The 27,034-nt window shown below is 48.2% G+C and overlaps 3 protein-coding genes across 4 annotated transcripts in view; 2 read left to right on the top strand and 1 right to left on the bottom strand.

The window, feature by feature from the left end:
* BBS7 (Bardet-Biedl syndrome 7) overlaps positions 1-1,287 on the top strand; it is an 85,357-nt gene extending 84,070 nt beyond the window's left edge. For both annotated transcript variants that reach the window (XM_056803504.1, XM_001362675.4), the window contains one exon: positions 228-1,287. In XM_056803504.1, coding sequence (XP_056659482.1) covers positions 228-361 — 134 coding nt within the window. In that variant the 3' untranslated portion in view covers positions 362-1,287. The remainder of the gene's footprint in view (positions 1-227) is intronic.
* A 923-nt stretch (positions 1,288-2,210) lies between these two features.
* Positions 2,211-9,383, top strand: CCNA2 (cyclin A2). Its single transcript, XM_007495537.3, has 8 exons — positions 2,211-2,790; positions 3,369-3,612; positions 5,146-5,261; positions 5,335-5,558; positions 6,016-6,223; positions 6,862-6,975; positions 7,265-7,398; positions 7,603-9,383. The coding sequence occupies exons 1-8, from the start codon at positions 2,542-2,544 to the stop codon at positions 7,649-7,651; spliced, it is 1,338 nt and encodes a 445-aa protein (XP_007495599.1). The 5' UTR covers positions 2,211-2,541; the 3' UTR covers positions 7,652-9,383.
* EXOSC9 (exosome component 9) lies at positions 8,571-26,276 on the bottom strand. The gene is made up of 12 exons (XM_001362762.5): positions 26,039-26,276; positions 21,194-21,288; positions 20,160-20,279; positions 19,939-20,041; positions 18,669-18,806; positions 17,570-17,652; positions 16,337-16,469; positions 11,625-11,713; positions 11,045-11,191; positions 10,295-10,476; positions 9,389-9,467; positions 8,571-8,744 (listed from the first exon to the last, which is right to left on the bottom strand). The coding sequence occupies exons 1-12, from the start codon at positions 26,102-26,104 to the stop codon at positions 8,663-8,665; spliced, it is 1,317 nt and encodes a 438-aa protein (XP_001362799.2). The 5' UTR covers positions 26,105-26,276; the 3' UTR covers positions 8,571-8,662.
* Positions 26,277-27,034: the final 758 nt, after the last annotated feature.

Below are 27,034 nucleotides of genomic sequence, written 5' to 3'. Positions count from 1 at the left end.
AAGTACAGTGACCCTTGTGCAATTTGAATAATGAAATCAAAAGTCTGGGCAAAAGAAAAGATGAGTGACCTCAAAAAGGCCCCTCTAAGTGGTTCTCTGTGTTAAAAGGATAGTGTGGGACAGCCATCTCTAGCAACAAATTGCCAAATATATAGGCTTACCTTTTTGGAAATGTGTCATCCTGAGCAGTGAAAGCTAATGGCTGAACATGGGCATTTCTTTTTCAGGCATGATCACAGACCTCTTCATCGACAAGTTCAAGTTTAAAGGCACCAACGTGAAGACCAAAGTGCCTCTTCTGTTGGAGATTCTGGACAGTTATGACCAGAATGCCCTCATCACTTTCTTTGATGCCGCTTAAAACATAAGGTGTAGGTCGAGCAACCAAATAGGAAAGGATGTTTTCAAATATCTGATTTTGACCATTTTTATATGGCTTTGATTCTATCTCAAATCGCTTTGACGTCGTCCTGATATTTTTCAAGAAATTGTATTTTTGGTTAGATGGTTCTTTAAAAAAAATAATAATTTTTTATTTTTAGCTTAAAAAACTGATTTTAAGAGTTGTACAGATGACTTATTGGCATCAATTTTCTTCCTTGAATACTGGTATTTGGAAAATATTCAAAGATAGCAGGAGAATTGGTTTTAAAAACATACTTTCACACATAGTCCCATTTGACCCTTATGACGTCCCCATGAAGTACAATGGGGTTTTATCATTCTCACTTTACAACTAGTCATAGAATCATACATTCATGTAGATCTGGAAAGGACCTTTGGCTCCCGGACTCCAGCTGAGGCCTTGAGATGTCCACTATTTACCCCAGATCTGCATCTGAATGGGCCAGGACCCCTGCTTTTCTGACTCCTGATCTCTGTGGTTCTCCTCTACCCGACAGTCCTTGCTGCCTTTGTATGGGATAATGCCATTGGCTTTCCCGTTGTTGTTTCAGTAATGGGGCTGGTTCTGTGAAATAAAGCCAAGGGGGTCTTCAGATGACCCATATGGAAGAGGTGGTCCCCAGAAGAAGAGTGAAGATAAAAGAACTGGGGTGGGTGTTCCCATCTGGGAGCCATACCCTAACTATATGTTGCTGAGGTGGGGGTGGGGGAATCTGGCCTGTTACGGGATGCCAGTGACCCTTCTAACCACTTTAAAGCCTTGGAGGAAAGGAGTCATTTGTTGGAGGACTCAAACAGCCCGGGATCAAATTCTTCTTTTCAGTGAGTATCATTGTATTTTAGTTCACAAGAAATCAATAAAAATGAGTCTGGTTAAGCGAATGGTTGTTTGATGGGTTGTTTTCAGGAATGGAGATTTTCATTTATTCAAAGGCCTATCTAGCAGCAGGCCTATCATTCTGCCCCAAAGAGAGGGAGGCACTGAGGCTTGAGGGGAAGATCTGCCTTGGGGTAGCTGGCCGCAGGGGCCCCGAATGGCCTTCCTTAACCTCTGAGGCCTTCGCTATGGCCAGCCTGGATACCTGTTCGGCTGAGGGTAGATGATTAGGAATTGGAGGCGCTTCCCCTCGGGATGCTCAGTCTAAGCTGCCAATTCGGATTCTCTTTCTCCTCCTTCCTGAAGCTCTCTGGGGGACCCCTCCTCTGCCCCGCCCCTCCTCTGAGGCCGTTTCTTTTCCTGGATCTGGTTCTCCACCCACCCCACCCCCCACCACGGTCCGACTTGGCTCCCCAGATCTCCGGGCCCTCAGGCTTCACCAGGAGCAAGGGCTTACGCATCCCGGGGCCCGGTGTTCCGCGCAAGGTCTGGCTGCTCTACGCCTCTCCAAAAGGATGCCTAGCTAGCTGCCCCTGGGGCACGTCTCCCAGTCGGTCTAAAGAAAGAGCTCCTAGGCCGGTTTCAGCCTTTCCCTCCCCCTACAAAGCACTTGGCCCAGTTCAGTGGCCGGTCAGTGGGTGGCCTTCCAGCCCCAGTGCATGCTGGCCGCCCGCCCCCACAAGTGCCCGAGAGCGCCCGAGGGCAGGCCTGGGGCGTCCTTTGTTGGGTCGGGGCAGCGGGTACACACGTGGAAGGGCTGGGGGACCCCAGCCCCGCTCCGACGCCCGTCCCGCCCCAGACCCTCCCCGAGGGGCGCGGCCTCCTCTTTCTCCTCTTCCTTCTGCTGCCGCCCCGCCCCGCGTGTCGTGTCCCGGGCCCGCGTGCGCCGCGCGGTGACGTCCCGACGCCCGCGGCTTCCATTGGCCCATTTCAATAGTCGCGGGACACTTGAACTGCGGCGAGGAGAACCCGGGGCCGCGGCCTCGGAGCGGCGGGAGCGGCGGGTGTGCCTGCCTGCCTCCGTGCGCGCGTGTCTGTGTGTGTGTGTATGTGAGAGAGAAAGAGTGTGAGTGAGTGAGTGAGTGAGTGTGTGTGCGCGCGGTCCCTGTACGGCTCGGCCCAGCCCAGCCTGGCCCGGCCCGGCTTGGCCCTGCCCGGGGCGCGCCGCGGAGTGAAGCGGGGCGCGGGGCGGAGAGCGGCGGAGAGAGGCGGAGAGAGGCCGGACGCACAGCCGAGCCCCGGCAGGCTGGCCCCGCGCCATGCTGGGGCACCCGGCGGCCGGCGCGGCGGGGTCGCAGCCGCAGCCACCCAGGCTGGCCCGGACCGCCAGCCCCGATGAGAACCAGGAGAACATTCAGCCTGACAAGCGCGGCGGCGGCGCCGAGCCCGCCCGAACGCGCACTGTGCTGGGCGTGCTGCGGGCCAACGTGCGCGCTCCGGCCCCGGGCCCAGCTCCTGGCCTTGGTCCCGCCGCGGGCCTGGCGCCGCACAAGTCCAAGAACCGGCGGGTGAGTGAGAGGCGGGTCCCGCGCCCTGGAGCACTGCTCCGGCGGGCGAGAATGCCCCGATGCCCGGCGTTCCACTGGGAGCCGCGCGGCCCTGCCGCTTCCTCTGTTGCTCAGCTGGCTCCCCGGGGTTCTGTCTGCGGGGAGGGGGGAACAGGGGGGGTCGGGGCTCACCCTGTCCCGGGCCGGCGGCAGCTCCCGCCGGTCCGCCCGTTTGAGCGGGATCAGACTGCAGCCTGCGCGCGCGGCCCCTCCCTTCTGGGCTGACAACCTTTGAAAGGGCACCCCCTCCAGGAAGTGCCAGCTGTCAGCCGGCCGAGCTCCTTGCGAGGTTGGGGGCCACAGGCTCCCCCAGGGGTACCAGAGGAGGCTCTGGACAGCCCCAGCCCATTCCTGGGCCAGCCTTGGAAAATAGCCAGAGCATACCGAATGCTCGGTGCCCCCCACTCGCCAACCTTAGGCGTGGGCTCCTGGCCTGGCCCTCTTTCTCTCTTTGTACTGAGCATGGAGACTTAGCCAAGTCCTGGCCCATTCGAGGCGGCGGCCCCTGCGGGAAGTCACGGACTCGCTATTTTTTGCAGGTTGCCGCTCCTCTCAGAGATGTGCCCCTTCATGATGAGCCGGGCATCGTCCCAGCCTGGAATGCCCCCAGCAAGCAGCCTGCCTTCACCATTCACGTGGATGAACCCGAAGGGGAGACCGGGAAGAAGCTTCCCGGCCCCAAGAAGGGGGAGTCGGAGGATCTGTTGGGCTTCAATTCAGCCGTTTCACTGCCGGAGAGGAAACCTCTGGGGCCCCTGGATTACCCCATGGATGGCAGTTTTGGTAAGCCTTCGCGTTTCATGTGTAAGTCAGACGGCTGAGGGGGTACGTACGGCATGATCCTCGAGAGGTCTTGAGCGGAGAGTAGCCTAGCTTTGGGGGATAACTTCCCCAGGGCAGCAGAAAGGAAGGATGTATCCATTTAGCCCTACGTTCTGGAAGAAAGCAAACGCGAGCGGTCACAAAGTTGATCCGCTCTCCCGAGCTAGGCCGGGTGGCAGGCTCAGACTTTCAACACTGGATAGCAGTACAAACAGGCTGAGATACTGCCAGGAGCACCTCCTAAAGCCTGCCCAGAGCCCCTCTGGGGTGGCGGTGGGCAGCCCGGCTCCCACCTGTGGTGGTTTGTCTCCTCCGCACCCACCAGAGTTTAGATGAAGACGAGATCACGCTGGTGTGTTTGTGTGGAGGCGGTTCTTCTTACTCCCAACAACCAACGTTCTGGCCCGCAGAGCCCCTGCATGGCAGCTGGATGAGAACAGCAGGGGGCTGCCCTGGCTTCCTCCTGCATGTTACTGGGATTCTAGAAGCAACAGTATCCAGAGGCTGTCAGTGACAATTCAGTGGGGGGCGCGGAGCTCTCTGCTCCTTCGGGTTCCCGTCCCAGAGAGGCTGGGGGTCTCCCATTCGTCCTCCACACGGGTAGCCCAAGTGTCTGACAGCCAGAATGTTCTCTTGCAGAGCTGATGTTCTGAGCATTCCCGGACTGGGCACAGCTAGAGCGAGATTCAGAATAAGGGTCGGGATCTGGCTGCAGATAACGGGTTTGCTGCCGCTGGTAACACAGTTGCCAGTGCTCCAGAGAATTGCATTGTGGGGTTAAATTAAAATCTGCAGAACTCACTGCCAGCCATCGATGCCGATTCTCTTGCTTTCAATGATAGTAACAAATGCCAGCGTGGAAGTTGCACAGAGGAGCCTGTCTGGGCTCCCTGCGCATTGCATGTAGAATCTGAAATACCACTGTTAGGGGCAGCTCCGTGGGGTGGCCTGGAGTCAGGAAGCCTCGGACACCTCCTAGCTGTCGCCTGAGGGTCCTTCACCATGAGATAGCCCCTGCCTCTCGGTGGAGCCCTGAGCAGTGACCTGAATGTGAGCCGCTGTCACTGGCATTTTAAGCCCGCAAATCAAACCATCAGGTATTATCTGCGCCTCTGCAGTCCCCGGCTGCATGTGCCAGGGAGTTCTGCCCCTGGGGTTGAGAGGGGAGAAGGCTGGGACAGGCTCCGCATCCCGTGCCTCTGCCTGGAGGGTGCGAGAAGGTCCTGGTCTGAAGGAATCCTCAAGCCCCGCTTCCTGCTCCAACAGCCTCCCGGCTCTCGTGCCCTCTCTGTGTCTGTTTCCTCCCTGCCGTGCCTGACTCCCCTCGGCGCAGGCAGGCGCTCGCCAACCCTCAAGAAGGCTGTGTGTGGCCGGTGCCGTCACTAGAGGTGGCCAGAGCGGCGGGTGGGCGTCCTGGTCAGTCCGGTCGGCCCCTTCCGCCTTCTGGGGTCCGCTTTAGACCCTGAATGACCGTCTCTTCCGGATTGCCCTTAGAGTCCCCCCTCACTATGGACATGTCCGTGGTGCTCGAGCCCGAGGAAAGGCCGCCCAACGTCAACGAGGTCCCGGACTACCACGAGGACATCTACCTGTACCTCCGGGAGATGGAGGTAATGGAGCGTGCGGGCCGCGGGGCGTGGGGCCGCCGGCGCGGGCAGGCCTGACCGCCTCTCCTCTCCGCAGGTGAAGTGCAAGCCCAAAGCGGGCTACATGAAGAAGCAGCCCGACATCACCAACAGCATGCGGGCCATCTTGGTGGATTGGCTGGTCGAGGTGGGCGAGGAGTACAAGCTCCAGAATGAGACTCTGCACCTGGCCGTGAACTACATCGACCGCTTCCTGTCCGCCATGTCCGTGCTGCGGGGGAAGCTGCAGCTGGTGGGCACGGCCGCCATGCTCCTGGCCTCGTAAGTTGGCGCCAGCGGCTCGCTGAGTTTCGGTCAATAAAATGGGCAGCCCGAGTCTTGGGCCTCTCGGCCAGTGGGGCTCCCCCGCTCTTGGCTGACCTCCTGGAGGCCCGGAGAGGACGCCCTGGCCCAGGCGGGGGAGGGGGAGATGTGGCTAGGGGGTCACAGTCTGGCCCCGGCGGGGGAGGGGGAGATGGGGCTAGGGGGTCACAGTCTGGCCCCGGCGGGGGAGGGGGAGATGTGGCCTTCGCGGAGGGGCGGCTGAGCCTCGGCAGAGGGCTGAGGCACTGGCGGGAGGCCGGGCTGTGACTGTGTGCCCAGGGGCAGGTCCGGGTCCCGGCCGTGTGCCCCCACGGCCTAGCCCTTGGAGCCGAGAGCTAACACGGAGGCCGGGGTCACAGAGGTGAGGCTGCTGTGCCTAAAGGGCCCTCGTTTGGGATGCTTTCTTTCCTGGTAGAAAGTTTGAAGAAATCTACCCCCCGGAGGTGGCCGAGTTTGTGTACATCACCGACGACACGTACAACAAAAAGCAGGTCCTGAGGATGGAGCATCTGGTGCTCAAAGTGCTGGCCTTTGACCTCGCCGCCCCCACCATCAACCAGTTCCTCACCCAGTACTTCCTCCATCAGCAGCAGGCCAACTCCAAGGTGGAGAGCCTGGCCATGGTAGGTGGCGGCCTCGCTGGGCCTTCCCTTTCTGCTTTCCCCTTTTGGGGTCCAAGACCCCTTCTCACAGTCGTGGGGGGGTTGGTTTGAGTTTTTAATCCCATGACTAAATATCAGTTCTAAGCTAGAAGAGCTGCAGGGACTCTGAAGTGAGGGTGAAGTGACTTGCCCAGGGTCACACAGCCAGGACATGTCTGCGGCCAAATTCGAACCCAGGACTTGCCGACTCCAAGCCTGGCACTCCATCCACTGGAATATCTAGCTGCCTCTAGAGTGTTTTGAATGCATAACATGCTACCCAACAAAGCCGTTATGGTGAAATCCAGGTATTGGGGGCAGCCAGGCTGGGTGACCCTGGGCAAGTCACTTAACCCCCATGGCCTAGCCCTTAGGGTTCTTCTGCCTTGGAATCGATACTCAGTATTGATTTGAAGACATAAATCTCGCCTCTCAAAACACTAAGCCGGTTTCTAGACTGTCGAGCGCCCCAGCCTCGTCCTTTCCAGGGTGGCTGCCAGCTTCCTCAGCGGATCCCCACAGCCTGATTCAGAATGGCCCCCCAGGCTGCCGGTGGTGGCAGGCTCCCTTCCCCCGCACGGAAGTTCTGCCATTGCTCACTGTGACCGTTTCCTTTCCAGTTTCTGGGAGAGCTAAGTTTAATCGACGCCGACCCGTACCTGAAGTACTTGCCATCCGTTACTGCAGGAGCCGCCTTCCACATAGCACTGTACACCATCACTGGGAAGAGCTGGGTATGTCCTCGGACCGCCAACGGCCTTGCTTTTCGGTCCCATTGCTTTGGCTGCCCCAGTTCTGGTCCGGAGGAGGAGGAAGGCTGGTAGTCAGGCCGAGCTGGCGTGCGTCCAGCCCGAGGGCGGAGGGAGTGCTCTTTGGGTCGGGCTTTTGCTGGACCGAGTAGAGGATTCTGGGAAAGGCCACGGGCTGGGGCTCGGCGGCCCCTGGGGCTCCTGGGCCCCGGCGAGTTCTGCACACCCCGCCGCCGTCCGGCCTCACGTGTGTGCTCTCGTTCCTGTCCCGTAGCCCGAGTCATTAATCCAGAAAACGGGCTACACCTTGGAAACGTTGAAGCCGTGCCTCATGGACCTGCACCAGACCTACCTCAGAGCACCACACCATTTGCAACAGTCTATACGAGAAAAGTACAAGACGGCAAAGTAAGCAGGGCCGGGGAGCAGAAGTCTTCCCCCTCCGCGCCGGCCAAGGGTAGCCCGGAGTCCTTGTGACTTGTGAGGTTACAGCGAGGCGGGTGGGCAGATGTGGGCGGGGGGAGGTGGCGGGGGCCCATCCCGGAGCGGAGCGGCTGCTCTACCTCGGGGTGGGCGTCCTGAGACAAAGCCTGCTGCGTTCTCTCCTCCCAGGTACCACGGTGTATCCCTCATTAACCCTCCGGAGACGCTCAACTTGTAGTGGGCGGGAGCCGCCGCCGCCGCGCTGTACAGTTTTTATCTTCCCTGGGCCTGGGTGTCTTCGCAAAGAATCACTTCACAAAGCATGAGTCATGGCCAGTTTCCGATGATGACGTCCCTCTTGATTTTTATGATTTTAAATATAAACCTTTTCTACGTGCCACTGCCCTGCATAGTTAGCTCCAGACAGAAATGGTGTTGTGTGTGTATAGTGAGTACTAGCCAAGCCCATTCCTTAGGACTCAGAATTTGGCCGACCGGATGGTTCATCCCATCTAGCGAGTGAACGCCAGACTCGGACTCGCTGCCAGGAGGCTTTGGACGTGAACAGTGTGGCACGAGAGCCCGGCACAAAGACCTCCCTGGACAAAGTGGAAAAGGGCCTGGCCAGCCCTCCGGAGAGTGCTGGCACCTGCTCACGGACGGCGGCCTTGTGTGCACTGGCCGTCCTAGCTTTGTTTCTGTTCCACGTGCTTCCGGAATGGCTGGGGAAGTGTAAGGCAGAAACCACGTGTAGTCCTTGATGAGGGCGGCGGGCCACTCGCGGACTCCGAGGGAGCTGCTGATGGCAGCGAGGTATCCGGGCTCGATCATACAGACTCAGCCTCCACTGTCTACCCGTTAGTACGCTTGGTGACATTCACAAAACCCAACCAGGAAGAAGAACTCGCCCATAATCTTAATAATGGATCATAGAATTAGTAACTAGCAGGACACGGAGCCCAACTACAAATTGGGTCTGATGTGTGGGATAGAAATGGGCTCCGTTTAAGATTAGGTAACCGACTCAGTGGCCCAGATTCTCCAGGGAGGTCTCCAGGGCCACAGATCTGTCCATGCTGCCTGCCCCTCTGGGCCCTTCCCAACTGTCTGCAATCACAAGTAGGTTCAACCTCTCAGATTAATCCAATTCCACAAGATGTTTTCTAGATGCTTTATTTTAAATCAAGAAAAATACATGTGAAAATATGCAAGTCCTAAATATACCTTCCAGTAGTGTATTTGGGAAATTTTAGTTAGCAGGTTTCTTCTTCTTTTTCTTTCTAACTGCTTTTTTACTTGAGACTTTTTCCGGTTTGGAGTTGGCCTGCGTTCTGTAAACAAATGAAATCAAAGCCTAAGAACATGTATTATAGACATTTATTTATAGAGGCTTTCTTTAACAGGTATTCATTCAGTCAAAAATAAGGCTTTTAGTTTGGAGGGTGGGGAGCTAAGCCCTAAGGCTGGGCTGGCATACTCCAGGGCCTCTTAGAGGAGCCAGTCTGGGAAGGCCACCGTTGTATCCTCCACAGAACAGCAACAAATCACTGCCCGGGATGACTGCTAACATTGCCAGACACTGCCAAGGAAAATTCATTCTCTTTCATTAGTTAGGGCCAGACAAACGGGGCTGCCTTCCTTGGTCCTAACACCCAATTGTGCAGTGGAAGCTGGTCCAACGTTCTCACTTGAACCAAGCTTAAAGTGGGTTTACGAGAGGAACTCGAGCTCTTTCCTGTGACCTTCGTATGCTTTTGTCCCGTGCATTTTAGGGAAACCGCAGACCGTCCAGTCCACCCTTCCTGGACAGTTCGCTACAATCAGTCTAAAAAGGAATCTGAAGGCTGTTGAGTAAGATTTATACTAACATTTGCCTTGGAAAATTCTACAGGTGGAGAGTAGGGACATCAGAGGTGAATTAACATTTGCATAGACTTCCCTAACTGTTCTAATAAATCTGAGATACTTCAGTTACCTTGTTTTCTTTGGATTTTCTCCCGGTTCTAAAATGATGATCTCATCTTCTTCGCTGTCTGACAGAACGATGGGAGCATCTGAAATTAACCAAACCCACACACGCAGTTAGGGGAGGACGTGTGGACAAGCGGAAGTTCCTATCGTTGAGCAACAGCACCAGATAGCTGCCATTACGGGGGGCTCGGCGTACTGTGTTGGGCTGGACTGTATTTCCCAAGGGGTGCTCTGTGTGGATTATTCAAAAGCTGTAATATATCTCATTAAATGAATTCTTGGATTTTGTTTCCAGAAAAAAACGAACTGCCTTTGGGGGAAGGGGCAGGGCCCTGGTTTGCCTCTTCTCCCATGCGGGACACGCTGCTACTGTTACTCAGTGTAGCCCAAGTAGGAACGTCTCCCCAAGGACAGAATCTGGAAGGTTCCATCGGCTCGCCTGTAGGCGGTTCATCGGGGCTGAGTTTGGAGTCGGGAAGGCGTGGGCTCATTCGTGCTTTGGACACGGCGCTTGCCAGAACGCCTTGTTGGAAGGACTTCCCAGCTCAGTTAAGCGTAAGGCTCCTGATCTGGGCCACCTAACGCGGCTTGCTTTTTTGAGCATTTCCAACTTCGAATTGATACTAAGTAGCAGTTCGCAGCAAGGACTAGGCCACTGGGGTGAAGTGACTTGCCCCAGGTCACAGAGCTGGAAGCAGGGGCTGCCTGTCCCTCCCAGCCTAGCATGTAAAGCCACTCTAGCTCCTTTGCACACTATTTCAGGCAGTGTTGTTTGGGTGTGAATGGATTCCACTGCATGATGGGTACAGACTGAGACCATCGGCCTCGGGAACAACTACTTTTCAGTAGGAAGGTGCTGAGCAGAGAGCTGCTGGAAACCAAGGGTTCTGTTTAACTGCAGCGAACTTACCGTCGCTGATGTGGTTGCCTGCACTCGGGTCTTCAGTTTCCATCTTGACGCTGTCGAGAATGGTGACTTCATCACTGCCACCTTCCTCTTCTTCCTCCTCCTCTTCCAGATCGCCCCAGGAACTCTCTATCCCCTCTCCAATCTGGGCAGTCCCAGGAGTCCACAGCACCGGTTTAGAAACACTCAGCTTGTTAAGGAAGCTAAGAAACCACCCCAAAGCTGAGCTGACACCCTGATGCCGAGAGGCAGGAAGAGGTGTTTCTTAAAGAATCACTTTAGCCCACGTGGAAGAAGTGGCACAATTTGCCTATTTCTAAGATCACTTTTTTCTAGGGTCATCATCACAAAGAATAACTGCCAGAAGAGAGGTGCCTCTGATGGGCTAATAACAAGGAAAATGGTGCAACATTAAACAGTAGCCAGAGTTCCTGACCCTCAGGGCTCTCTCTGAGGCAGTAAATATGGCTCCTTGCAGTGGAGGGACCTGGCTCTTAACTCCTGGATTTCTGCAGGCAGAATTAAGAATAGGATATTGGCGACTTTTTACTTTATAAGCTAGATTATCCTACTCTTCACGGTTCCTAAATGTTCAGTTATTTACATTTCCTACTATAAAGCTTACCTTAAAAAGAAATGTAAATCATGAGAGCCATCTCTGAAAAAAGGTTTGAGAGAGAGCACAGGTTCAGGCCCCCCCAATTAGTTTGCTATGGTCACTCATTACAAAAAATAACCCGCCAGAAGAGATACGCCTCTGAAGGAGGGTCGGCTTCAGCTATGATTTCTTCTGCTTTCTCTTCCACATCCGAGGTATCAACAGGGGCCTTTTCCATTTTGAAAGCTGTGATCCTCTGGTTTGCAATTGATTCTGCAAAGCCGAACTTTCCACCTTCTTTCCTATTTTGTTTTTTATCAGTGTGAGAAAACAAAAGGGTAGCAGAGTCGAATTATTTGTCCAGTGATAGGCAAGGAACCTCAAAATCAGGCTAGTTTGTATTTTGTGGGCCATCAGGCTCACATGTGGGGAATACACAATTGAGAACTATTCAACTGGAGATAGTTTACAAATTTGATTTTGATTCCTTAAGAAACTTGAAGGAAGGAGTTGTCTTACCTGGCAGAGAGTGCCTTAATATAAGACAAGGCCTTTCACAGACTCTCAGTAGCTTATAACCACAATTAGTAGACAAAGCACATCCACAGGAGAAAGCATGGGGCTAATGATGTGGTTACGTGGCTGCTCTGAGATGCCTGGTGGTTTCTAAACGGAAATGCCAGGTAGGCTAAGGGGGCTGGGGTGATAGTGACGTTTCCTCTCTGTCACACTCACCTCACTCTCTTGTCGTTCTCTAAGGCTTTCAGGATGAGTTCCGTGATCTCCGCCACCTTCACGCCAGCGATCTTGCTACATCTCAAAACCTGTTGGTTTGTCAATGTTATTCAGAGGCTATAACACATCAAACACTTCATCCGAATGTGACAAAAACAGGCACATTTCGGTTCTGAGACTAGTCGTTCTACCTCTGAAAATACTGCCAAACTTTTTAAGCAACTTTGCCAGAGGTGTTTTTTGTTTTTTTTTTAAGAGGAAAGTTCAAAGTTCCAGGTTAAAAACAAAGAAATGTGAAGGATTTCCATGTTCTAAAGAAGTTAAAAAGTCCTGGATCCAGAATAAACATTTCATTAATGCCATCTACCCTGCCTATCTTATGATACACAGTTGGTGGCATGCTGGCCTCCCCCTATGGAACAGGAATGCCTTCCCAAAAAGGGATTCTGGGATAACCTGTGTATCCTTGGCATACAGTAAGCGCTCAATAAACTAAATGTGTGTTGACTGATTTAAAACAGTACAGCTCCCCAGCCCCTTAAGTAATACCAATGCTGATGTTCTTTTGATGGTGAGAGCATGGGAAGCTGAATGTCCCTGACCCTGCACAAAACAGTCATCCTCTCTAGGCCTCAACTTCATGTGAAATGAGGAGTTGGCCTGGATCAGAGGTGGCAAACAGCAGCCCACATGTAGCCCATGACACTCCCAAGTGCGGCTTAAGCCAGATTAAAATATAATCGGGAGGGGCAGATGGTGACTCGGTGGACTGACAGCCAAGCTCATAAATAGGAGGTCCTGGGTTCAAATGTGACCTCGGATACTTCGGATACTTGCCTAGCCCCTTACTGCTCTAATGCCTTGGAATCAATACATAGTATTGATTCTAAGATAGCAGGTAAGGGTTTTTAAAAAATTAATGAAAATATATCATTAAAAATATATTAAAATAATTTTTATTATAAATAAAATATTTTATTTATTAAATATTTAATTCATTTTAGATCCATTAAAATATTTTAAAATGTAATTAGGCAATATTTAACAAAATATTGCAAAATACAATAAAATATAGCTAATGTTTGAACATGTGGCTTTCTAAGTCACTATTTGGCCTGATATATAGGGGCCCCCATTTCTATTTGAGTTTGCTACCACCAGCTCTAAAATGATGACACTATGACCACTGATCCCAGAATTTTTCAATGAAAAAACCTCTTACTGTCTAAGACAAAGTAACTCAGAGTTCACTGTTTCCTTCAGGTTCCTTTGCACTTTGGACTGATGAATTTGAAGGCATCTGGGCTACTAACCCTACTGCTTTTTCAGAGAAGCAGGCATTCTCTTTGGGGGCAAAGGATTCACAAAATAAAAGTTTAAATGAAGATATGATGATGATCTCTTATATTTATTTTTCTTTTCTTTTAAAAAACCAACCCTTACCTTCTGTCTTGGAATTGATGGTAAGTGTGGATTTTGAGACAGAAGAGAGTAAGGGCTAGGAAAGGGGGTTAAGTGACTTGCCTGGGATCATACAGCTAGGAAGTGTTTGAGACCAGATTTGAACCCAGTGACTCCTGTCTTCAGGCCTGGCTCTCAATCCACTGAGACATGAAGCTGCCCCAACAATATTTCTTCAAAAGGCCAGTTCTGATAAGGGTGAGGCATTATGGGACAATGGCAAAAATGCTGCTCTAAGGCATTGAGCAGGTCCTACTACTGGTCCTGTAGTAAGTCACTTCTCTCTGGCCTCAGACTCCTCAGCTATAAAATGAGGACATTAAGACTACATGACCCTTATAGCCTCTCTCCAGCTCTAAATCTAGTGACTTTGATATTACTCTTTCAAATTCTGTATTTTTAGAGGACTAGGCAGAGGAATTAGATCACTCTAGGACATTAATGGCTCTGCACAGTTCCTACACTTCTACCTTGTGAATCTTAAAACTGCTCAGACTCTACTTCAGAAGATTTGATTAAGCTATTCTCCATTTTTAACAATGGAGGTACTTGATCAGGAATGTATTGAGAACTTTTAAAATTACTCCACCCTACTCAGACAGTGCCTTAGGGAAAGATAAAGTTGCAAACTCCTGACTGAACAATATAAGTCCCTAACTCATACTTATAGTGAAGCTAAAACCTTAAGCTAGGTCTATTTTTAGATCTAATACAAAAAGGTGCTCAGTACCTATAAAGGTTAAATTAGTACCTAAAAGGTCAAGCAACTTACAAAAGACAAGATTAACAAAAGAGGTGTGAAGTACTCGGAGGATCTAATCTAACCAGAGAAGGTGAGAACCAAAGAAGATGAGAACTAAGAATGGGCAGTCCTGGGAAAAAGCATCTACTCTGATTGGTAGGCATGAAGATTTAGAGGAGGTGATATAAGAAAAAATTTTTAAAAGGATGGGACTTATTGAGTTTGAGTGAGGTTTTTGGATTAGAAGTTAGTTGGAGTTTGGAGGTTTGGAGCTTGCTTGAAGACGATCTTGTGGTGAGTGTCTCTCTCTCTCTCTCTCTCTCTCTCTCTCTCTCTCTCTCTCTCTCTCTCCATCTGCTTCTTTTCAGTGACGCACAGACTGATAGATGTGTTCAATGGGCAGTTCATCCAAACGTACATCATCTGTAATCTAGACAAGACCTTTTCCATGCACTTGTTTCCTGGGCAGATAGGCTAAACTTCTGAATGATTACAGATCTCCTTTGGAGGCTCAGTAGTGTGCCTGGGCTTGATGCAATCTGCATTCATTAATAAAGTGAATCTGAAGGGTCTCATCTCCAGGAGGACTCCAGACTGCACATGTACATGATGGCAGAAAATACCTTGGCAAGCAGACATCTGTCTTACAGCCTTGCTTCACTTAAATAATCAGAGACTGGAGACTAAACAGTTATTTTGTTGGTCCATCACTCGGATGTTGTATGACTAACATATGCATAAGAAAGAGTCTTCAGAGAATTGTTTTGCTCTCAATTCCTATCATTTCAACAAATTATAAGCATAGCAGGGTCTTGTATTCTCTATACTTTTCAGTCAAGTGCTTGACCATGGTCCGCTGAAGAAGCTCACCTGAGAATGCCTCATTATTTCTTTTCTATAACATCATCAAAGATGCCTTCATGTACATATAAAAACTTTTGAGAAAATGAACAGAACAGGGGTGGCTAAATAGTATGGTGTGTAGTGTGCCGGGCCTAGAGTCAAAAGAACCTGAGTTCAAATCTGGCCTCAGACCCTTCCTAGCTGTATCACCCTGGGCAAGTCACTTATGCCTAGCCCTTATCACTTTTCTGTCTTAGAATAAATTGATTCTAAGACAGAAGTAAGGGTAAGAAGGGAAGAAAGAAAGGAAAAATTGATAGGATGGTGGCCTATGGATAGGAAGTTGCTAATATCCAATTTGGTTACTTTTTCTGATAAAAATAATGCCTGAAATTTTCCCCTACACCTTTGTTATTTCTCCATCTTTCAGGAGTCCACAAACCACTGTTTGGAATATCAGTTCAAATAAAGGCTTGAAGCTCGAGCTAGTTTAAAAAACCCCCTCCGATGTTTTTTCCTATCACCCTTAGATGACAGAGATGGGGAGGAGGAAGGACTAGATTGATGATTTCATTGGTCCAGGGAATTCCCGAGTGAGGAAACTCTGCCAGGGAAGTTCAGCATCTTCTCTGAAACACAGTCTTAGAGAGCCATGTGTCTAGCCCAATGTCCTACAGAGTATATCAGAGGTGGGAACTGAACTCGGGCCTTCTAGCTTTGAAGACAGTTCTTTATCCATTACAACATGCTATCTTTGAACTATGTATTTTAAAACTGTCAATACCATCCTTTCATTTAACTATCCATTTTTTTAATCTACTTATTTTTAAAGAGACTTTATTTTACCAATTACATGTAATAACAAATTTCCACAGATATAATCTAGACCATTAGTCTAGATTAAGCTCCAGCTTCATATCCACACTAGCTAGGTAACCAGAAGGTTCCAGTTCTAAGATTTGGAAGAATAAACAATTTCCCAACATGGCTGACTTGATGCCATCACTTGTGTTCTCTTTCAATGCCTCCTCTTATTAAGAAGTAAAGGGGGTGGGGGGTGAGGGTGGGGAGCCGAGTGGCTCAATAGATTGAGAACCAGGCCCTGAGATGGGAGGTCCTAGGTTCAAATCTGGCCTCAGACACTTCCTAGCTTTGTGACCCTGGGCAGGTCACTTGACCCCCATTGCCTAGCTCTTACCACTCTTCTGCCTTGGAACCAGTACACAGTATTATTTAAAAAAAAGAAAGAAAGAAAGAAAGAAAGAAAGAAAGGGGGATCTTGATGATGATACCAGTGGAACTTGAGATCAGGCCAGCACCCATCTGTCTCAGTTTCACCGATGGCAGGGAAGCCCATGAGCAGAGTGCTAGCAACCGAAGATGGCTGCTTTTGGCCATAACTAGTTTCCATCTTCTCTGGTGTGGAAAGATTGTGATTTGTATCATGGATGCTCTTAACCATGACTAAGTGAGTGTTATTAAGACTAGCAACTATTAGTATGTGGAATGTGTGTGTGAGAACTAGCATCCTTTACACAACCTCTTCTAGTTACTCAAGACTCAGTAACAGCTAGATGATTGTCTGTGATTAAGATGACCTTGCAGCTTCAACCCAGAAAGGGCCCCTGCCCATCACATCTAAGAAAATGGGAACCAAACAGCTCACCTGATCTTGGAGCAGCATGATCCCCCCGCTAGACTGGATGGTACAGATCTCCCGGTGTTTGTTCATAGCAATTACAAGCAGGCCATCCATAACGCGTTCCTCTCGTTCGTTGGGATCCACCAACAAGTAAGTTCTGAAATAAATATTAGTTTAATATTTTAATTAATATTTATTGTTCGGGGCAAAGCAGAAAGTTATCCAAGGGATAAGATGTGAGCACTAAGCCCTAAGTTTTGAAAAACTACAAAGACAGCATCTTGTGCTATTAGACAGCAATCTGGGGAAGCACTAAGAGTCAGAGAATGATTACGTCTCTGAATACAGAGTGAATGCTAAATGCATCTCTCTTTGAAAACCCAACAGGGCAATTAGAGTAAAACCTCTTTAAGCCAATATCAGTTTCTTCAAATGATGCATAATTGTCTTTGGCTGATTAGATGGCTTAAGTGTTCTAACAAACAATTAGATAATGTGGACATGATTTAATGATTTGTATTTATTCCAAGGCCATTTTTTCCCTCTAGTTCTTTCCTTCTTGGATTTCACTTCAAATTTCAAAGTACAATAAATGCCTTTATCTGGCCAACATAATGACCCTTAAAGTACTTCTAAACTCTGGTCATATTCCATCAAAATTGTTCATCTTCTTACAATGCAATTTTCTACTTTCAATTCAATGTAATGAGTCTACTGAGTGCTTCTCTGTGCTGTTCTCCATTCCTCCTTCATAGCCAAAAGACAAAAAATACTGAACCCTAATTACCTGTTCATAACCCATCATTTTCCAGGTCCTTAGTCCCTGAGTTCAAGTCCTCCTTCGGACATAGACTGGCTGCATGCAGACCCTAGGCAAGTCACCTCTCAGTGCTGTGGGCAGCTCTGGATGAGGTGCTGACTTCCACTGGCAAAGGGAGATTCCTCACCTAAGAGTTCCTATCCCATTGCCATTCCAGATTGAAGTCTTTCTCAGGCATTTATTAAATGGAAGAGAGATGGCAATGTGGAGAGTGATTTCAGCACTACCCTGCCTCCCTGCCGCTCTTTTGGGAACATGGAATAATGATGATGCTCATAGCCCAGGTGCTATCCATATGTCCCCCATTTCCCGGTGGCTGATGCCTAAGAAGAGTGGCTTCAGATCGAAGGTCTGTGTCATAGGCACTGTTTTGGCATTTGACTTGGCTGTTCCTTCCATCATCTGTTTGTTCCTGATGCCAAGCTCTCACGACTCACCCTTGCTGGAAGAAGGCAAAACTGATGCAGATGGGCATGTGATGTATACTCAAAGGTACGGGATCTCGTTCCTCCAGCGCGTACTACACAAAAACACAATGGCCAGTAACTAGAGAACATTAAGGTCAGGTAATGGACACCTCAAAAACCGAATGGGTCTAGGGGTTCGGGGAGAAAAATAAAATGTCCCTTTGTGGCCAATGGCACAAAACCATCTCCTTCTCTCATGCCTCTCTGATCCCAGAATCCTCCCTCCTCCAGCTCTCTTACCAGTGAGGAGGATGCAGGTATTCAAGCCAAGTGCCTGCCTCCTGCTGGGACATCTTCCAAGTATACCACCTTGGGAGGAAACTCCAGAGCTGGTGCTGAGTATGCATTCAGCCTCTTCCCCAGGTACCCAAATGCCAGTCTGATGCCACCAGAGCCTTGGCACTATGTGCAACCTTAAACTTTGGAGTCTTTGGCATGTGACTCAGATCCATCAGATTGCCAGCTTCAGAGAACCAGAAACTCTCAGAAGGCAGAAGCTAAGAGCATGTTGCCCCATGGGTGAGGTACCTTTAGGCTGGCCACTCTCTTCAACATTTCAGGAACACGGGGTTAAGGGACAAGAGTTCAGTCTGACTCTGGGACCCTAATCATCAGTTAGCACAATGACCTTTTATTTGCATGGTGCTTTCAGTTCATAAAGCAATTTCCTCAGGGCAGCTAGGTAGCACAGTGGATAGAGTGCCAGGCCTGGAGTCAGGAAGTCCTGGGTTCAAATCTGGCCTCAGACACTTCCTAGCTATGTGACCCTGGGCAAGCCACTTAACCCCCACTGCTTAGCCCGTATCACTTTTCTACCTTGGCTTAGTAGTGATGCCAAGATGGAAGAAGACAAGGGTTGTCGGGGGAGGAGGGGAGCAATTTCCTCATGACCACCTTGGAATCTAGATGGTGCAAGTATTATTATGCCTATTTTATAGAGAAGGAAATGGAAGCTTTAAAAGATTAAATGGCTTGCCTGCAGTTACACAGCCAGTGTCTGAGGTCTCTTAACTATCTATACCCAATTCTATTACTAACCCAAATGACTGGCATGACTATAAAGACTTACCAGGGTAATCTCATCACCTTGGACAGACACATCAGGTCTCCTGAAGTGACACAGTGCCACAATGGCTGCAATGCTGGCAGCATCAATAATGTTTCCATCATGATTCAAGAGATGCAGATCCACACGTATTTGCCAGACCTAAAAGAGAAGTGGACTAATAAAAAGTAACTCTTTGCACACTGTGAAAAATGTAATTACTTTTTCAATATGTTTAGCAAGACTGTAAGATCGAGGACCATTTCACAGGCAATCTGGTAGTGTGGAAATAACACGGAATGTGGCACTGGGGCTCCTTACAGCCCTTACCCTTATTGGTGAGGAGGGTGAGACCTTTGCCAAGTCACTGGACTTTCTGGACCTGTTTCCTATCTCTATGACAGATGAGTGTTACGGTCCTTCCACTGATATAGTTTGGATTTCTAGGTAAGTTAATATGTAAAAATGTAATTTTCTATTAGTCTATTGGTTAAATTGAATCTAATTTTAGATAGGTGGCTGCATAAATAAGAGTTATAGCTATGTTAAAAATAAAATGTTCCTAGACTCCCAGAGTATTCACAATTTCTACTTCTACAATGCCTTAAATGGAACTCTTCAGCTCCTTTCATTTCTTTTGGGCATTTGTGTAAACCGGCAAACAGAGGAGGTCTGGCACTGAAGTATGTAATGCAGAAACAGAAAGTGACTCTCGAGTCAGACCATCACAGCCAAGGTTAAGTCCAAAGTGACCTGTCTGCCAGGCTGGCACCATGATTCCACAGCAAAATCACTGGACTGAAAGTTAAGAGAATTAGGTTCTAATCCTTACTTTTGTGTGGCCTTGGGGAGGCTAATGAACCTTTGTGTGCATTAGGGTCTTCACTTGTCAAAGACGAGAGTACTGTCTGCCTCTATGAATTAAACAGAATCAATAAGATAAATATGGATAGGAGCCTTAAAGCTCATTGGGAGAAAGATTCTATGAACCCAGGGTCTCATTTCTGTGGGGTACTAAAGTTACTATAATTTGATTAGAACTCTTATTATCATTATTATCATGTATTGTTTTCATAGAAACAAACTGATTTTCTACTCACAAGAGTGATGTTTATGCCTCCCTAACAACAGATAGGATAATGCTCAAATATGTTGTTCGCCAGCCTCTGGGAGAGACGGGAGATGCTTCCTGAAAAAGTCACATTAACCCAAGCTTTGTGAAAGAAGGGTGCATGTCGAGCTCAACAAATAGAGATGTTTCGTTCGAGTTAAGCACTGTAGGCATATTCTGTACCTTTTCACCAGCAACAACACAGAGCGATTCAGTGTCTATACACTTTGAATTTCTTAGACATCTTTCCAGAAGTCGATTCAACTTCACCAAGAGGTCTGACTGCCTATGAAAATAGGAATGAACTGATGATAGATGACCATTAAAACACAAATTCTCACTGTCATACACTTTCTTCTGTTAAACGGCAGAGAAAATCTTTCTTAAGAAACAGAATCTAATACCTGCCAGGTTCGAAAGCTGGAGCGGCCATCTGAGAGAGTTCAAGGTTAAAGAAAAGAATACCTTCTGTTGCCCGATTGAGCTTTGGAGAAACAAGTTCACAGGAAACTTGCCCAAGAACTCTACAAAAACAAAAAATAAACATTCATCAGTGAAATCTACATATTCATTTCTTACAGCTCATCTTGATCGACTGATTTTTAGTTTTATTTTTGAGGTGATCAACATCAAGTGACTTGCCTAGGATCATACAGCTAATAAATGTCAACTGATTTTTTTAGAAAGATTTTTTTAAACTGGAACTTCCTTTCTTGTTCAGGCTGGATATCCAGGACAAGATCCACCCCTGACTGGCCCAGGAGCTCTGACTTGTATACTGCTTCCTCCCTGGGCTGTTTCGTCCCTCTTGGGACCCAGGAGTCATCACATTAATTACAGGCTTTGTATGCCTAGTTGGCACAGCTCAGTGCAGTCCAGAGGAGCTACTTACTAGTCTCAGGTAAACTTGAATCTTTTCTTATTACTACCCCTCCAAAACAAAGGCAATTTTGTCCAATCCTTTCATTTTTACAGATAAGAAAAGGTAAGGTTTCAGAAGGCTTCAAATGACAAACATGCCAAACCAACGAGGTATGTGTAAAGGAAACCCCCTCCCCCAGGGTCGTCCAACCTGCGTCCCTGCCCTGTGTGACTGGATGTCACATGAGAGCTCCAAACAGAGGTCACAAGTGAAGAGCCCTAGGGACATGACCCGGAACTAAAGGTTATGGGTCCGGGCCAAAAGAAACAAATAAAAGAGGGGTGCCAGGAAGTGGTCTCTCTATTCCCTTGGATGGTAGCAGTGAAGGACTGTGGCTGAGAGAGACAGCCATGTGAAGAGTCATGTGGTCAGAATTAGAATTAGATTAGAAATAGACTTTAATCTCTACCTATCTGCTTTCTCTATTTCAAGTAATATTAATAAACTATGGAAACTAAGAACCAGGAGTTTTTTTATTTAACTATAAAAGGAATGTCTTATATTGATTTTTCTTACCTTGTTTTCCCAAGTTCCACAATACAGCAGCCATAGTCTGTTCCAAATGAAATTTTGATGTTTCTGTAGTCATAGGTCTGTCGACCATCAAGGCGCTTCAACAGAAAAACAACAGTTTCATAGGTAGGGAGAAATTTTAGGGGGTTTAGACAGTTAATAAACTATCTTAATGTTTTTAACTTGAGTAAACTGAGAGCTCTGTTCACCTCAAAAGCACTCAGGCTTTATATGACCTTTGGTTTTGTACTACTGTGTTACAGAGCTCTATATGTCAGTGTTTTATCCTTTACTACTCCATAAGTTCCATGACAGCAGAGATTACATCTTACCTAAGAATCTTTATCTCTCCATAATACCTAGTTCTAGGCTTGGTGCACAATAAGAATACTTAAAATTTGAACTGAATTAAGCTATCATCTTGACATTAATTTCTTAAACCAAACACCTAAGAAATCTATACTACTTCCTTTTAGAATGATAAATTTCTAATAGCAGAGGCTTGTAAAATAATCAAGTCCCCTCCCTCTCAAAAAAAGAACTTAAAAAGTGGCAGTGGCATTTTTTTAAGGCCTCCACCATAAGTGGAAAATGAAAGAGTTGAACTGGTGGGTGTGGTGAGGAGGTATCTCCATTAAAACCAAACCAAGCTATATCCTGCGATAGAGCTATAGGCCACAAACAGTTAAACCTTTCATGACAAGACACAGGCAGGACATAAGAAATTGTGATTTTTAAATCTCCATCTTGCTTGGTCTAGCACAAAATTGTGCACACCCACACTACACGGGCATGTGCTAGTCAATGACAAATCAGAAATGACTAACTGCCCACCTGGGCTGTCCTAAGCCAAGCTTAAGCCACCATTGGCACTTGTGAGGTACAGGAAGTGAGGTAGAGAGCAGCCTCTGGAGTTCGCTCACTTCCTGTGGACAGAGCTAGGCACCAGTTGGTGCTAGGAACTTGAGCAGAGAGGAGGCCCGCAGACAGCTTTCCTTCAGATGGGTCATGTGAGTCAAGGACCGATTCTCCTTTCTACCTTGGCCTTCTGGCCTAAACTCCCTCTGGCTCTGCCGGAAGGTTGAGTTAACCTTTTTCCTTTTCCCCCTCTTTCCTTTCTCTCCCTCTCCTTCTCGCTTACTCCCATTGTGATTAAACCACCATAAACTCCATTCTGTCTTGAGTGTTTCATTTTAGGAATTTCATAAGTAAATTCCTTGGCGACCATAAATTAATATTATATCAATCTTCAAAAGTGATTTCACTATAACAAAATCAAGAAGTCAGATACAAAGAGGCTATCAGCCTAAGTCGAGGCATTCACAGGGAGGCCATCATTGACTACTAATACTCATATGGGTGGAGAGGAGGAAGGTCTGAATAGTACAAAGTGATGGTAATTCCCTTAGGGTGGCCACAAAAGGAGAAGGCTTGGGATACATGAGTTCTTAGTACTTAGAAAGAAGGCATAGAGTTAGGTTAATACTTGGCCCTTAGATTTTGGTTCTCATTATCCCTTGGTCCCATCCTGGAAAATGCAGATGTGGGAGACTGAGGAAGAAGGAATCGGTTCCAAGAGGTAGATTTGGACTGATACACCCAGCATGTGTCCAAGGGAAGCAGAATGAGCTAAAGCTAGAGGGGTTTCAGGTTGTGGAGGGTCTTGAACCTAGTACTCAGCAGACAATAAAGAGCTAGAAGGGACTTTTCAGGAGAGAACTGATATGACCACATCTGTGCAAAGGAGTAGTTATTCTAGTAATGATATGAAGGATGGATTAGAAGGTGGAGAAAGAAAAATCCAGAAGACCTGTCAGGAGGTGACAGCAAGATTCCAGGTGGATGGTAATGAGAGCCTGGGCTGATAGTAGTGGGAACATCAAAGACAGGGTAGTTTCAAAAACAGGCAGGACCTGTGAACAGATCATTTATGAGAGAGGAAGGAGAAAAGGTCAGAGATCCTTTTATACAGTGTTTTAAGGTTGGCTAAACAGTTCAACAAATATTTTGGTACAGGGAACACAAAGGCAAAAATGAAGACCAGTTTTGGCCCTCAAGAACCATGGGTTCACCTATGATCTTTATGAAGAGAATTCTCAAACAGGTATAGCTCTTTTCTGTTTCTCAATTTCTTCACCTGGATGCCATAGACCATGGGAGGCATCTCAAACTCAACATATTCCAAACAGAGATCATTATCTTTTCCCCCTAAACCAGCTCTTCCTCTTAACATTTTTCTGTTGAGTGCACACCATTCTCCCACCTCCTTTAAGAAGCTTTCCTGAATTTCTTCCCTAACTCTTACCAAATCTTGTATTATCTAATGAAGTTATTTATTTACAAATAGGCTTCATCCTCCAATAGATTATAAGCTCTTTAAGTGCAGGGATTGTAACCTCAAAATCAGGTACCTTAAACTGATGGTGTTTGTTGTAATAGTAAATGTTTATTGATTGCCTTAAGTTGTCTTACCACCAGGGACCCTACTGTCCTCCAAGTTATTTTAGGGCAGAACTGAAAGGCTTTTGAAGAGGGTAAGTTAAACCTCATCTGAGGTAGCTGTCCTCACTGCCTCATCCTCATCCACATCAGCTCCATCCTTCCAGTATTATTCTATTTTAAACAAACTGTCTTCACATTAAACACCCCCTCTTAGCTCCTGTCAAAGACCCTTGCAATAGAAAACACTGGATCTCTGGACACTTTATAGAACTGAATGACTCTTCTGTTAGAACCCAGATCAATCTACGAACATTGATTAGACACTTACTTTGTGCCAGGTGCTAGAGATACAGTCAGATAAGCAGTACCTGCCCCTTAGGAGCTTACATTCTATTGGGGAAAAACATGTACAAATAACTCCTCAGTCTTTTGGCTAAGATCAAGTTAAGAAAAGACAAGGTGGAACGTGTTAGAATGCACTAGAGTTGGGAAAGTTCTGGAAGGCCTCATGTAGGAGTGGCCCCTGAGCTAAATTCTGAAGGAAGTTAGAGATTCTTCTAGGTGAAGGTGAAGAGGGGTTGTATGCCAGCAACTGGCAACTGGAGATAGGATGTGGTGTCCTAGTGGGGCAGCCAGAAGAACTTTGGCTGAACTAGTATGCAATAAATGGCCAGACACACTAGGCCAGGGGATAGGTGCATGCACTCCTCCCTTCTACAACCTTTATTGAGAGCCTTTGAGGTTCAGTCCACCCCGATCTATGGAGTTTACACTATATTCTCCACTAGCCCACCATAGTTCGGGATATGGCACAGTCTCTCTACCAGAATCCTTACACTTGGGTCAACCTAACATGCCAATGTCTCCTTAAGTATCCTTGTTTCATAGGTGAAACTCCCCAACTCCTAAGATTTGCAGCCTGATCCCATTATTATCCACAATACACACAAGTCTGCAATACCCATGAGCAATCTTTCTGGTTTTCTTTCTAAACCAGTGGCTTTTTCTCAGTGTTCTGCAGTGTGGAGGGGAGGGGAGAGGAAAGAGGGAGAGGAGAGGGGGAAAGGGAGAGGAGAAGAGGAAGAGAGGGGGAGAGGGGGAGAGGGGGAGAGGGGAGGGAGAGAGGAAAGTGGGAGAAAGGGAGAGAAACCCTTTATTTATAGGAAAATACAACCCTCAGGTTAAATTATATCATCCTGACAGTCACCCTAGTCATGGTCCAACCTTCAAGGAAGTAACCTTCAAATTAACCCTTTTAGCAAAAGGTCAAGGGGTCGAAGTCAGGTTTTAATCTGCATGGGTACAGGGATGGTTGGGACAGATCGTTACCTCTAACTAGTCACTATTGTATTAGCCTAGCCTCTGGTTCATGAAAATTATTCCAAAAGTACCAACTTAAAAGGCATCCAAAATACTTTGTATTACTAAAGACTGTTTCTGATAGTAAAGGTATTAGTTGTTTTGGTCTCACTCAGGTCAAAAATAAGGGGGGCTTTGTATTCTGAATGGGGTGGGGTCATGTAGTCCTGCAAGGAATGCCCTTGGACAGAGACTTAATTTACTAACTCCTATTGGGGTTCTCGGCATATTCATTTTGGAGATAAATGTTTGAGAATAAGACACTAATTTCTCACTTCACCCAATTTCATTAACTCCTAGGGATTCAATATAGTCTCTCTACGCACATCATTTCCAAATTTACTTAAGCAGTATTTATCTTCCTGCTGGGTATCATGTCTGGACTGTTATGCCTCAGTAGCATCTCACACTCAACATGTCCAAAGAAGCTCTCTTTCTTTGTATTCCTCTCTGCTTAATTCCCATATTTCCTCTTGAGAGCACTACCATTCTCCCAGTAACCCAGATTCACAACCTACTCTAACCCAACTACTATATCCAACCAGTTGCCAAGTCTTGAGGCGCGCCAAGAGACGCTTCCCGTTCGTCCCAGACGCAGGAGCGGAACGGGTTAGAGCTCCGCGCATGCGTCATTTCGCCGACACTGCCTTTCAGCCGCAGATCAGCGCCAATGGCGTAAAGGGCGCATGTGTCTAAAGGGGCCTGTGGCAGAACAGGGAAACTCGTATTTGGGATTCAAATTGTTCAGAAACTTTTCCCATGTGGGGAGGAAGCTAGGGGAAGGGTATTCAGAAGGTCCTTGGATCCGACCCCTTGATTCATGCCACAGTTGGACAGCAGCCGCAGGAAAGTGGCGAGAGAGCCGGCGGGAGGGGCTAAGGCGCATGCGCTATGCTCTGCGCGCGGGGGTGGGAGTGGGGCAGGAGTATGACTGTAGCTCCGCTCCGCCCCGCCCCCACTTCTCCAAACGGCGGGCTAGAGGCAGCGCGTGCGTGCGTGCGCGCATGCGGGCGGGGGCAGAGAGTGCGCGCGAGCTTCCTTTCTTACCTTCTTCTCCTCGATGGCCCGGAGCAGGAAGCGCCTCTCACAGTTAGATAACGGCGTCTCCTTCATGACGCCGCCGTTCCGGAGGAGGGCTGTGGCCCCAGAGCCCAGAGGGAGGGAAGGGAATGGAAGGGCTACGAAGTGCGCACCACTTCACGTGAGTCCCTAGAGTCTTCGGTCGCGCCGAAGACTGACGGCATCACTACGCGGCCCCGGGAGGTAGGGAGGGGCCGGGCGCACTGCTATGGCTATGCGCACGCGCCGAGCTGGGCGGAAAACCGTGGGCATTTCAAATTGCGCAGGCGTCGGCGTCGGGACTGAAGTTCGCAGTTTTTTTTCTGCTATTACTGGCAGGGGCAGGAGTTTCTCAGCAAAATTCGAGGTGGGAGTTCCACTTGCATTTAGAGTGCCTAGATCATAAAAAAGGGTCATCCAGTCCTCTCCCCCTTTTTATACATGAAGAAAATGAGCTAGAAAAGTGATTTAAGGGACCTACCCCAGCGCGCCAGCGGTGCCGCCTTCTCCGGGGAGCCCTCGGGATAAGTGATGCACTTACATTTGCCCTTAGGAAGAATTAATTGTGTCCCTCACCAATGCTTCTAATCTGGAGCTCACTGAGTTTCCGAAAACTTGGGTTGATTGATTATCGGTGACATCTGTCGTCGTTCCTGTCAATTGACAATCATTTTCTCCAGCTTCCGACGGTGTCCCCTGCCGGGACTTTCTGAGAGAATAAAAGCGACTAAAAAGAGGTATTCAGTTTAGCAGATAATTCTGCCTCTTTGTACCACCCCTTTGAGAGAAGCTACTTATCTTTACTGTAGAAAGATTAAAGAGAACTTCCATTTCTGTGTGCTTTCTTCAGATGGGCACATACTCTCTAACTGGCCAGGAATTCCTCCTAATTAGCTGTCAGCCCCAGGATTCAACCCAGGGTACCTCTCCTCACCCTCCATGAAAGCTCTTTGCAGTGCTTCTGGCAGGGTCATGTCCCGGGCA

The sequence above is a fragment of the Monodelphis domestica genome, chromosome 6 (genome assembly GCF_027887165.1).
Source record: "Monodelphis domestica isolate mMonDom1 chromosome 6, mMonDom1.pri, whole genome shotgun sequence".
NCBI lineage: Eukaryota > Metazoa > Chordata > Mammalia > Didelphimorphia > Didelphidae > Monodelphis > Monodelphis domestica.
Note: the sequence above shows the minus strand (reverse complement) of the source record. Positions and strands in the feature narration are given on the sequence as shown.

Excerpts from the sequence above, each read along its gene's own strand:
- EXOSC9 (XM_001362762.5), bottom strand. The coding sequence starts at position 26,104 with ATGAAGGAGACGCCGTTATCTAACTGTGAGAGGCGCTTCCTGCTCCGG. Across the intron at positions 20,042-20,159 it reads CCAGCTTTCGAACCTGGCAG|GCAGTCAGACCTCTTGGTGA; the intron begins GTATTAGATTCT and ends CTATTTTCATAG. Across the intron at positions 11,192-11,624 it reads GAGAACGACAAGAGAGTGAG|GAAAGAAGGTGGAAAGTTCG; the intron begins GTGAGTGTGACA and ends AAAACAAAATAG.
- CCNA2 (XM_007495537.3), top strand. The coding sequence starts at position 2,542 with ATGCTGGGGCACCCGGCGGCCGGCGCGGCGGGGTCGCAGCCGCAGCCA. Across the intron at positions 5,262-5,334 it reads TGTACCTCCGGGAGATGGAG|GTGAAGTGCAAGCCCAAAGC; the intron begins GTAATGGAGCGT and ends TCCTCTCCGCAG. Across the intron at positions 6,976-7,264 it reads CCATCACTGGGAAGAGCTGG|CCCGAGTCATTAATCCAGAA; the intron begins GTATGTCCTCGG and ends CCTGTCCCGTAG.